Source organism: Colobus angolensis, unplaced genomic scaffold (assembly GCF_000951035.1).
Source record: "Colobus angolensis palliatus isolate OR3802 unplaced genomic scaffold, Cang.pa_1.0 Scaffold359, whole genome shotgun sequence".
Taxonomy (NCBI): domain Eukaryota; kingdom Metazoa; phylum Chordata; class Mammalia; order Primates; family Cercopithecidae; genus Colobus; species Colobus angolensis.
The window spans coordinates 2,607,983-2,620,793 of NW_012116921.1; the positions used below are offsets into that span (position 1 = coordinate 2,607,983).

The window sequence follows — 12,811 nt, forward strand, 5'->3', positions numbered from 1 at the left end:
ATTCCAGACAGACTGAAATACTTGGATGGCCCTGATGACACCGTGTTCTCCTGCCTTCCTTGCTTCCACTTCATGTCTCAGTTTAAACTTTGATTTGCTAGCAAGCCTTTTACAAGTGCCCCAAGACTGGATGAGGCTACTGTTCTCCTGGCTTTCAGAGAATCTTGTTTAGTACTTAGCACGGTAATTCAGATGGCTATGCCTGACTGTCTTCCTGAGTGTACAGCACTCTCTTTGAGGGTATGTTTTTTATTTTAATTTTTATTTTTTAAATCTTACCCACCATTATCCTTCCCCAGGGTCTATGCCAGTGTGGACTGAGTGAAGGAGTAAATGAGAAAATGAACAGCATAATGCCTTATGAATTCAGGAAAAGCTGAATCTTCATCTGTTTGTTCCAGTGCAGACAGGCTTGGCTTTGAATACCATCCAGCTCCATGATTCTCTCAGCTAAATTATTATTTTTTTGTACTTTAACAAATAGGGATAGTCATAGTGTTTACAGTATGCAGTTGTTCTGAGGAGAAATTAGGAAAACGTACGCAGTTACACAGTGCCATGCACAACTCTAAATTCCAATTAATAAATGTAGGAAAAATGAGGGAAGTAGAAAAATGCACATGAAATGTTCACTATTAGCTTTACTGCAGTTTTTTCTTGGTAATGATCATTTCATGCATGCCTACATGTGCGCTACAAGGGGACCAGTTATTGTTTTTATGTGCTCAGCAGGATTTATTTTTTCTTTGTTTCTCTCTCTTCCTAGTGAGGAAAAAGAAACTTAGTGGCAGTTGGCATGCTGCCAGCTGAGCATTTGCTGCTTTGAGTTTCAGTTTCCTTTCTTTCCTAGAATCTCTGAAGTCAGGGATCTTTTAAGAAACTTCTGTCCCCAAACCGTGGCTGCTCAGTAAATCAGACAGAACAGCTAATCCTCAATTTAAGCCTGATTCAGCTCTTAGAAACAGGTAAGCGACTTTTTAATTGAAACATAATATTTGTACATATTTATGGGGTATGTGTGATATTTTGATGCAAGCATACAATGTGTAATGATCAAATCAGGATCATTGGGAAATCCATTGCCTCAACCATTTATCATTTCTTTGTGTTGGGAACATTCCAAATTTTCTCTTCTAACCTTTTCAAAATAGACAATAAATTATTGTTAACTATAGTTACCCTATTGTACTATGAACACGAGAACTTATTCCTCCTGCATATGTAGCTGTATTTTTGTACCTTTTAACCAACCTCTTTTCATCATCCCCTTCCTCTGACTTTCCCAACCTCTGGTAACCACCAGTCTACTCTCTGCCTCCATGAAATCAACTTTTTTTTAAAAGCTTCCATGTGTAAGTGAGAATATCACAGGTAAGTGACTTCTTGCCATCCAATGTTTCCTAGCTGTGTGTGAAGAAAAAGCTTGCTTTCTGTTTTTCTAAAAAGGAGTTTCCGAGTGGAATTGTTGCTAATGATCATACTTTGCTCTTTCATTTGTCTTTTATTTTAATGAAAATTTCACACACAGATAACTAAAGAGTATAAATGATCCACCCTGTAATCTGATATAGTTTTACCCGATTGTAAAAACGATTTGCTTTTTAAATTAGAATAGTTTGCTTTTACTTAAAAACAAAAGCATTACAAATAAAGTTGAAGAAATCTATGACTCTCTACTATACATTGTTTTCTTTTGAGACAGTCTCACTCTATTGCCCAGGCTGCAGAGCAATGTTGCGATGTCGGCTCACTGCAACCTCAGCCTCCCGGGTCCAAGGGATTCTTGTGCCTCAGCCTGCCAAGTACCTGGGATTACAGGTGTGCACCACCATGCCTGGCTAATTTCTGTAGTTTTAGTAGAGACGGGGTTTCACCATGTTAGCCAGGCTGGTCTTGAACTCCTGACCTCAAGTGATCTGCCATCCTTGGGCTCCCAAAGTGCTGGGATTACAGGTGTGAGCCACCACACCCAGGCTCTCCTATATTCTTTACTCTTCTTTTTATTTCCAGAGGGCAACATTATCTAGACTTTGGTATAAATTATTGTCATAATTGTTTTTATGGTTTTCTGTATGTATGTGTATATGTATCTAAATATGATCTCTAGTATTACTGTGTTAAAATTACTTCTGTTTTTATATACCAGCAAAAATGGTTTTATACAATAATTTAAAAAATTAATAGACATATTAATTTTATTTTTATTGATACATGATACATTACATATTTATGGGGTACAGGTGATATTTGGTGATGCACTTAGAATGTGTAATGATCAAGTCAGGGTATTTGTGGTTTCCATCACTTTGAGTATTTATTATTGCCACGTGTTGGGAACAAGCCAAGTCTTCTAGCTACTGAAATACACAATACATTGTTTTTGACTATAGTCACTCTACTTTGTTGTTGACTAATAGAACTTCTACCTTTTATTTAACTGTATATTTGTACTCATTAACCGACATCTCTTCATCTGTTCTTCCTAGACACCCACCCACCCTTCCTAGCCTCCAGTATTTATCATTATACTCTCCACATTTATAATATCAACATTTTTAGCTTCCACATATGAGTGAGAACGCGTGATATTTCCTGTGCCTAGGTTATTTCACTTAATATTCTCCAGTTCCACCCATGTTGCTGCAAATGACATGATTTTACTGTTTTTATAGCTAGATAGTATTCCATTGTGTAATATACCCCATTTTTCTTTATCCATCGACTTATGGACAATTAGGTTGATTCCATATCTTTTCTATCATTAATAGAAATTCACAACAGAAAGGTTGCTGTGATAAACCTGAGAGATACTAGAAGGAATTTTAACATATTGACCATATTAAACAATATTTAACATATTGATTGTATTCAGTTATCTTTTACAATGTGGTGTACAGACCCTAAAATAGTTCCTAATTGTCCCTGTCCTATTTTTTTTTTAATACTCATGTCCATGTATAATCCCCCCTTGCCTGTAGATGGAACCTGTGACTTAACTGTAACTAATAGAATTTGGCAAATGTGATATGTTAAGATTATAATGTCCGCTATGCTAGGAGATTCTCTCCCTTGCTGGTTTCAGTGAAGTAAGTGGTCACGTTGGGGAGGCCCATTTGGCAAGGAATTAAGGGTGACTTCAGGCCAATAACCAACTGAGAACTGAGGACAGCCTCTGATCATCGGCTAGCAAGAAATAGAGTTCTCATATCTACAACCATAAGGAACTGAATTCTGCTAACAACCACAGGAGCTTGGAAGCATGGCCTTCTCCCATTAAACATAAACATTCTGCAGCTGTGGCTAGTACTTTGCTGCAATTTCATGGAAGACTCTGAAGCAGAGAACCAAACTAAGTAATGGCTGGATTTCTGACCCAGAGAAACTGTGAGACTATAAATGTGTTTTGTTTTAAGCCTCTAAATGAATGGGAAATTGCTATGCAGTCATAGATGAATAGCACAATAAATTAGTCAATACTATTACTTTATCTGTAGCTGCTTTAGGGTTTTCCACATATAAGGTAATATCATCTGTGAGCAGAGGTGATTTTACTTCCTTTATCATTCAGGTATCTTTTTCACTTTCTTTTTTATTGTGGCCTACTTGTTCTGGCTAGGACATTCAGTGTTATGTTGAATAGAAGTAGTAAAAGTGGATAATCTTGTCTTGTACGTGATCTTAGAGGAAAAGCTGTCAGTTTTTCACTGCTGAATAGGATGTTAACTGTGGACTATTTATACATGGATTTACTATGTTGAGGTAATTTCCTTCTGCTCCTGTTTTTTTTTTTTTTTTTTTTTTTAATCATGGAAGGGTTTGGATTTTGTCAAAAGTCTTTTCTGTATCTATTGAGATGACCAATTTGTATTAGTCAACGTTCTTCAGGGAAACTGAAGCAACATTAAAAAAAAAAAAAAAGACTAAGGAAATTTGTTATGGGAGTTGGATCACATGACGTTGGAGGTGCAGAAGTCTCACTATCTGCCACCTGCCAGATATAAAACCAGGAAAACTGGTGGTATAATTCAGTCTGAATCCAAATGTCTGAGAACTAGTGGAGCCAGTGGTGGAACTCCCAATCTGAACCCAAAGTCCTGGGAACTGGGAGAGCTGGTGGTGTAAGTCCCAGAATCCGAATGTCTGAGAACCATGGTGGCCTCAAGATATTTTCAAATTCCCCTTCAGATTTCTTTTTGATCCACTGCTTATTCCAGAGGGTGTAGTTTAATTCTCACATCCTTGTTAATTTTCTAGATTTTCTGCTGTTGATTTCTATTTTCATTACATGGTTATGAGGAAAGACACTTGATACAGTTTCAATCTTCTTAGAGTTATTAAGACTTGTTTTTTGACCTAACATGTAATCTATCCTGGAGAACTCTCCTATAATACATGTGAGAAGAATGTGTATTTTGTTGTTGCTGGGTGGAATGCCCTGTATATGCCTTATTAGGTCCATTAGGACTATGGTGTTCAAGTTCTCTGTTTTCCTATTGATCTTCTGTTTGGATATTTTATAATGGATAAATTATTGTAACTGGGCTATCGAAATCTCCTTCTCTTATTGTGTTGCTGTTTCTCCCTTCAATTCTTTCAGTGTTTGCTTCATTTATTTAGGTGCTCTGATGTTGGATGAACATATATTTATAACTGTTATGTCTTTCTGGCGAATTGACCCTTTTATTATTATATAATGTCCTTCATAGCTTCTTATGACAGGTTTTGATTTACTATCTATTTTGTGAGGGATGAGGACACACACCCCTTGCGGGTTACCTTGCAGTTCTTGTGGTTACCATTTGCAAAGATGCCCTTATTATCACTTGATTTTCATCCTATGTGTGTTCTTAAGTCTAAGTGATTTCTTGGAGACAGCATATTGTTGCATGTTGTCATAACATGCTTTGACTCAGTATTACCCTTCTTTCTTTCTTTCCTTTTCTTTTTTTGGTTTGCTAATATTTGCTGAGGATCATTCCATCTATATTTATAAAAGAGTGGCCTGTAATTTTTGTTGCTTATAACACCATTAACAGGTTTTGGTATCTAAGTTATTCTCTGGAAGAACATGTGTAAGATTGTATATTATATATTCTTCAAAATTTGGTCGAATTCAGCAACTAGACTCTGATCCTTGAGTTTTCTTGGGGAAGTCTTAAATTAATTATGAATTTAGTTTTAAAAAATAGCTATGAGATAGTCAAATTTTGTGTTTACTTTTATGTCAGCTTTGGTAAGTTGTATTTTTCTAGAAATTTGTCCACTTAATTTATTCTTAAGTTTATTTTTACAAAGTTGTTTATCTTCAGACCATTTTATAGTTTATCACTTATTGCATTGGTACTGATGTTTTCTCTTATGCTTTTTTTTTTTTTTGAGACAGAGTCTCGCTCTGTCGCCCAGGCTGGAGTGCAGTGGCCGGATCTCAGCTCACTGCGAGCTCCGCCTCCCGGGTTTACGCCATTCTCCTGCCTCAGCCTCCCGGGTAGCTGGGACCACAGGCGCCCACCACCTCGCCCGGCTAGTTTTTTTTTGCATTTTTTAGTAGAGACGGGGTTTCACTGTGTTAGCCAGGATGGTCTCGATCTCCTGACCTCGTGATCCGCCCGTCTCGGCCTCCCAAAGTGCTGGGATTACAGGCTTGAGCCACCGCGCCCGGCCTTCTCTTATCTTTTTGATTTTAGGACATTACTTCCCTTTTTTCCCTTTGTCAATGTCAGCAGTGTTTTACAAATTTTGTTAATCCTTTTGAAAACTGGGTTTTGGTTTTGTTAATCTTCTCTATTGTATACTTGATTTGTCCATTAATATTTCTGTCCATTATTTTCGCTTTTATTTTTATTATTTCTACTTACTTTGAGTTTAATTGGTATTTTTTCTGATTTTTTGAAGTGAAAGTTTATATAATTAATTTTCAGCCTTTCTTCATTTCTAATATATATGTTTAAGCTTATATGATGTTTGTAACGTTTTATCTTCATTCTATAAGTTTTAACAAGAATATTTTATCATTTAATTAAATTTCATTATAATTTCTTATTTGAATAATGGATTATTTCAAAATATGTTTTTTATTTTCCAACATATGAGGGGATCTACTAGTTATCTTCTTGTTAAAAAATTGCTGGCTTATACTATTTATTCCATATTATAGTACTTTGAAATGTTTTGAGACTTGTTTACTTTTTAAGATTTGTAGAATATCTCTTCTATACTCTTTTTCTTTTATTCTTGTTTTCTGGTTTCATATATCTCAACTAATTTTACTATATCCTTTAATCCCTTTTGCCCTTTTCTCTTTTGATTCTCTTTTTGTCTCAATACTTCAGTTGGTAAATTTTCTTCTAATTCTTTATGCCTACTTGCAGTTAAATGTTTTCACTTAATTATTAATTTCAGATATATATTTTTACATATAGAATCTCTTTTTGACTTTTTATTGTATTCATTTTACTGTAAATCATTCAATCTTACCTTTTAGCTGTTTGAACATGTTAAACATAGTAATTAAAAAATCTCTATGGGTAACTCCGGTATAAGTAATGGTTTGTTTCTAGTGTGTGCTCTTTCCTCTTGGTTTTCTATCATGTTGTTTCATTTACCTCGAAACATGAATGTGTTTATGATGAATGAGAGTCACTGAATAGTTAAAAAATCATAGAGATATTTTGAAGCTGGAAGAATGTTCTTTTCATCCAGACAAGATTTATTTTGTTTCTGCTGTGCAACTGTGGACACTAGCAACTCTCATTTACTTTAATTCAATCCAGGATTAAGAATACTGAAGTATGACATTAACTCTGTCTGCTTCCAGTTCATACTTACTTCTTCTCTGTAGCTCTTTTCTTAAATTTTTTTAAAAAATTTATTTCAATAGTACTTGGAGTATAAATGGTTTTTTGTTACATGGATGAATTATATAGTGGTGAATTCTGAGATTTTAGTGCATCCATTGTGCAAGTAGTGTACATTGTATCTAATATGTAGTTTTTTAAATCCCTAGCTCCTCTTCCATCCTCTCCTTTCTGGGTCTCTAAAGTCTATTTTATCAGTTGTATGCCTTTGTGTACTCATAGCTTAGCTCCCACTTATAAGTGAGAGCCTATGATTTTGGGTTTTCCCTGTAGCTCTTTAGAATCCCAAACTGTAGCCTAAGGGAAAGGTTTCCCAGGTACTCTCCTTATTGCACTCCAAAGTATGATTTTTATCTCCCTAACTCTATGAGTCTAGCAAATGCTTTGCTTAATTTTTCAGCACCACAAATGCCTTTTCTGAATCTGACAGACGCACGTCGGAAATGTGCTCCCAAATGCCTAGCTAATCTCTCTTTATATAACTTCTCCAAATCTTTGCCAATAGCTATAGGTCTTAACTGCCTTGTTTGGTCTTTAGAGCTTTGTGACATATGTGTTTTTTTTGTTTGTTTGTTTTTGTTTTGTTTTTTTTTGAGACGGAGTCTCGCTCTGTCCACCAGGCTGGAGTGCGGTGGCGCTATCTCGGCTCACTGCAAGCTCCGGGTTCCCGCCATTCTCCTGCCTCAGCCTCCCGAGTAGCTGGGACTACAGGCGCCTGCCATGGCGCCAGGCTAACTTTTTTTTGTATTTTTGGTAGAGACGGGGTTTCACCGTGGTCTCGATCTCCTGACCTTGTGATCCGCCCGCCTCGGCCTTCCAAAGTGCTGGGATTACAGGCGTGAGCCACCGCGCCCGGCCGACACATGTGTTTTTATAGTTTATCCTGCTTCTCCAGTTTTTTTTTTGTTGAAATAATTGTTGTGATGACCAATTGTCTATTATGCTGCTGTAAGACTTCTACAGCTGTTATCTTCTTTCACATTTCAGTTTCTTTATGTGCTTTATTTTGCATGAATTCCTAGGCTCCATTTTCTAATTCATACATTGGCAAATGATGAATGTGATATGATGATGATGGCCTCTGTTCCAGCCATATGCATTTTTAAAGAAAATTTTATTGGAACACAGTCATGCTCTCTTGTTTACATATTGTCTATGACTTCTTTTGTATTACAGTGGCAAAGTTGAGTAATTGTGGAAGAGACCTTATGGCCTACAAAGGCTAGTTGAGTAATTGTGGAAGAGACCTTATGGCCTACAAAGGCTAAAATATTTACTATCTTGTTCATTATGAAAAAGTTTGCTGACTCTTATTCAGATTTATTTTTTCTTTATTCTTTAACTTTCTGAAGTTTGTCAATTGATTTAAAAATTTTAATGACTTTTCCTTTCTAAATTATATATTTTTATATCTAACATTATTGTGCCATTTCTATATTTTTTGCCTTAACCAAATAATATGTTTTAATTGAGTCAGTGAAAAAAGAACTCACTGAAAGTAGAAGTGGAAAGCTAAGCTATAAGCTACTATATTATATAAGCTTCTCAACCTATAATTGTTTTTCCATTAGATCTAGAACAATGGAAGTGACAACAAGATTGACATGGAATGATGAAAATCATCTGCGCAAGCTGCTTGGAAATGTTTCTTTGAGTCTTCTCTATAAGTCTAGTGTTCATGGAGGTAGCATTGAAGATATGGTTCAAAGATGCAGCCATCAGGGATACACTATAACAATGACTTACATTAATGAAAATATGATTGTAGCCTTTGTGCTTGGAAATTATACTAATTTATGTGAAAGTTCGACAGAGCCAAATGATTCCCTGTGGTTTTCACTTCAAAAGAAAAATGACACCACTGAAATAGAAACATTACTCTTAAATACAGCACCAAAAATTATTGATAAACAACTGGTGTGTCATTTATCGAAAAAGAATATTTTTGTTGTATGTCCAGATAATAAAATTTATCTAGATAAAATGATGACAAAAAATTTGAAACTAAGGTTTTATGGCCACCTTCAATTTTTGGAGTGCGAAGTTTTTCGAGTTGAAGGTACGTAAAATTAGATAGTCCTACATCTCACATTATGATTCTAATCTTTGTGTTCGGTAGGTAATAATTGCTCTACAAGAGCGAGGAAGTGAGAGGAACAGTTAGATTCGTGCCAATTTATACTCTGTGATAAATTCTGAAATGAAATGTGGGGAACATAAAGATTATGAGGTTTTTATCCAGAACGTATAGGCTGCTTTGAGAAGAGCAAGTTGAGAAATATATGTACAGAGATAGAGATGACAAAGGAGTTGGAGATGTGGAGAGAGAGAGATCTTATCATCAGAGCTGGTCTGTTTTGATGTATGACCCAAAGATCAGACCCTTATAACATATGACCCTTAGAACTTCTAGGTGTAATTATGTGAGAGCTTCCAGAGCAAGTTAATGTGCAGAGAGGATAATTTTTTCTCCTCTTCCCCTCATTATGTTGCCAACCCTGACTCCTAATTGAGCAGCTCAGCCCTGGGTTATGCAAGCAAACTCAATGTCTTATTTCAAAAGTAGACTTGGCCATATTTAACCAGACAATTTTTAAAAACTTATTATGCTATGTTTATTTCCTATAGGAACTAAGTATAACCTAGGCTGCACAAAGAGGATACTGAAAGCCAGAGAGTAAGTTGGATTCTTGGGCTATCTATTAATGATTTTATTTAGACCACTTGTATAAAGAATGCTGACAAATAAGTAGTAAAGATAAAAATCATGCCACTGGAATGATTAAAAAAAAAGAGTTATAATGTTTTTGGCATAAAATAACAAAACCACTACCAACTATGAAACTTTAAATATCCACCTGATGGCATTGACCAATTTGACTTCATTTCCACTTCAGATCAAAATTTTCCAGGTAGAGTCTGGATAACCATTTTAGATAATTTCTCTGAATCTTTTCCTTGAGAAACAGCTTTTGAGAATCCTTAGTAAATGTCAAAAACAAACTCTCTTTTTAAATTTATAGATAGCTACATTGCATATATTTTATTTTGATTTCTCCTTAATGTATTTTTAGTGAAAATAATAATTTATCTTCAATGTTACTGATATTTCTCATTACATTCATGTGATCTAAGACTAATAGTTGAAAAATTGTTTGGTTGCTGGTTAATATTTAACTTTAGTCAGATGTAAAATAATGCATTTTCTTTAAGCACAAAATGTATAATTTTAGATATTTCCAATCATATTATAGAAGATCCCATTATCAATATAACAATTAAGTATTGAAAAAATACCCTTCTCAGGAAGAGAAAGAAGCTCTAGGTGACTTGTAGTGTTCTTTATGGTATTCTTTATTGGCTGTTCTTATGCTGTATTTAACCACTATATTTTAACAGGCACAGAAATAGGCTTCTAGCAGACATCAGAGGCTACAAGCCGTATGCAGACTTGGTTTCAGAAATTCGTATTCTTTTGGTGGGTCCAGTTGGGTCTGGAAAGTCCAGTTTTTTCAATTCAGTCAAGTCTGTTTTTCATGGCCATGTGACTGGCCAAGCCATAGTCGGGTCTGATACCATCAGCATTACTGAACGGGTAAGTTATTTCCCTGAGGATTTTATTTTATAGATTACAATTACTATATTGTTCATGTCTTTGCCTTTTTCTCTCAGGGCAATCCTAACATACAATTAAATGCTAAATCAAATGGAAAATAGAAGTAAAATTTTAATCAGAATCACCTCCATTGTGCTATATTATACAGAGAACCTTTCAAATTTTATGGAAGGAAGAAGCAGTTACATAAAGAATACTTTTTAGTATTTGTGTAAAAAACAACAAAAATTAAAAAACCCTATGGAAATATTTGGCCATTATATTTGATGTTCATTTTACTCACGTACCATATGATTTTACCTGGTTTAAAATGTTTTTCTTTTCTGTAGTAAAATAATGAGAATTATGTAAGATAATTTTTTTTTATTACATAAGACCATTTTCTAAGACATGGTCATGAAAAGCAAAATAGTATTTCACTTTGGTGGGCCAACTTTGAAGGAGAACTTGAAATATAAATCTATGCCCTTACAAAAACTATCTTATTTACAAAAAGATATACATAAGGAAATAAATAGTAATATAGATTTCTTACTTGTTGCTCTAAAGAACTACAAATTATGATGCAACACTTGTCTAGAAAATTCTTTCTGGTTTATGCTTTTCAATGTTATCATGCACATGCTATCAAACAAAAAAATAACGGGAAAGAATAGAAAATTTTAGAATCAGGCTTTTTAAATGATTACCACAAATTAATATTGTCACTTGTTAGGTGACAATATTATGCTGTGTATTATCAATGCAAAATTTAGCATAATATAAGACTGCATAATAAGACAGTAATGGTTGAATTTTAGCCTTTGTGTTACACTCAATAACTGAAAGAATTTTCTAGGACTTTCAAGAAGTACATCTTATTTCTTGATGTTGGTCAGATACTATGCTCTGGAGTGGCTTTATTTTAATATATCAGTGTAGTCTCAGAAGCCATGGCAAGGTACAGCAACAAAAATTAAATTAATTAAGCATTGATTGAAATGTCTCTGTTTGCTAAATATTTATTCAGAAATAGACACCTAAATACAAATAATGCTTGGTCCTGTTGCCCAGAGATCTCAGAGACCAAAGCAGATAATAAATATGTATCATTCATTGTGATATATACTATAATAGAGGTACTACTCAAGATGAAATTTCTCTTTCTTCCTTTTAAGTTTTAAATTCCAAAGGTCTTATTTTAAGAGAAGCTGTAGACACTGAATTCCAATGAAATGCAAATGTTATTTAAATTGAAGAAATGTAGGGCAGACTTTTATGAGGGAAATAGAATATTTTATTGCTTAAAGACCCTTTCCTTTGAATAACTGAAGTTATAAAGCAAGCAAATCAATGGGTAAGGAAACTATGAAGATGCATATTGGTGTTCCTGAAATTTTACCATGTACTTTAACTCTAGTGCTTAGTGTAATTTCTTTCATGTTGAGGCACTGGTAAGTCCTATTCTCCTAGATAAAAATCTTCAGTGGGATTACGCCTATGCGTTTCATGGCCCAGTGAGACCTTTTGACTTTATTACAAACCACAATAGGTCATAGAGGGTTCTCTCCCTTCTGGTTTGAGTGATATTACACCCTTGCCAGAACCACAGATGGAAAAATTGTAATTAAAGTGTCTCTGAGAAATCCTTTCCTTTGCAATTCTTCCTAAATCTTCCATTTTTTTGTGTGTATGTTGAAAGTATATCTGACCAACAAATAAAATCCTTTCAGAATTCTTCTAAAAAATATCCTTGCCATAATATTGAATGTGTTTATCTAGGAAAGAAAGTTCTGTTGTGCTTCTCAAAGTGAGATTTGTGGACCCCTTGGGTTCCCAGATACATTTTAAGGGTATCTCTGAGTTCAAAACTATTTTTGGAATTATTCTAAGGTTTTTTTTGTCTTTCCTGGTGTCTTGACACTTGAATTAATTATACAACATAGTTTTACCTATTGGCACATTAATATGAATCAAACGGTGGCACCAAACACTACTACTAGTCACTGTATTTCTCCCAATTACTGCACTTACAGGGAAAAAATGCCAGTTTTACTCCTTGATGAATAGTAACAGTTACTGGTTTTATTTAAACTGTACTTTCCAAAGTACACATCATTTTGATATTCAGTATGATAACATGGAAAGTGCTCATAAAGTACTTCTAATGCATATTGAAAATTAGCAGTTGTCTTTAGAAAAAGCACCGGACCAACTGAGTTGTTAACTGAACTTTTTTTTATGTGATGTCACTTTTTTTTTTTTTTTATCATACTTTTAAGTTCTAGGGTACATGTGCATAACGTGCAGGTTTGTTACATATGTATACTTGTGCCATGTTGGTGTGCTGCACCCATCAACT

General features: G+C 34.6%; 1 protein-coding gene across 2 annotated transcripts in view; it reads left to right on the forward strand.

Moving 5' to 3' along the window:
• Nucleotides 1-398: 398 nt before the first annotated feature.
• Nucleotides 399-12,811, forward strand: part of IFI44L (interferon-induced protein 44-like) — a 28,816-nt gene continuing 16,403 nt past the window's right edge. Inside the window, exons 1-5 of one of the 2 annotated variants that reach the window (XM_011953177.1) lie at nt 399-538; nt 851-965; nt 8,426-8,913; nt 9,483-9,531; nt 10,254-10,449. In XM_011953177.1, the coding sequence (XP_011808567.1) occupies nt 8,436-8,913; nt 9,483-9,531; nt 10,254-10,449 (723 nt within the window). In that variant the 5' untranslated portion in view covers nt 399-538; nt 851-965; nt 8,426-8,435. Of the gene's footprint in view, nt 539-798; nt 966-8,425; nt 8,914-9,482; nt 9,532-10,253; nt 10,450-12,811 lie in introns of those variants that run through there. The other variant, XM_011953176.1, reaches the window with a different exon arrangement.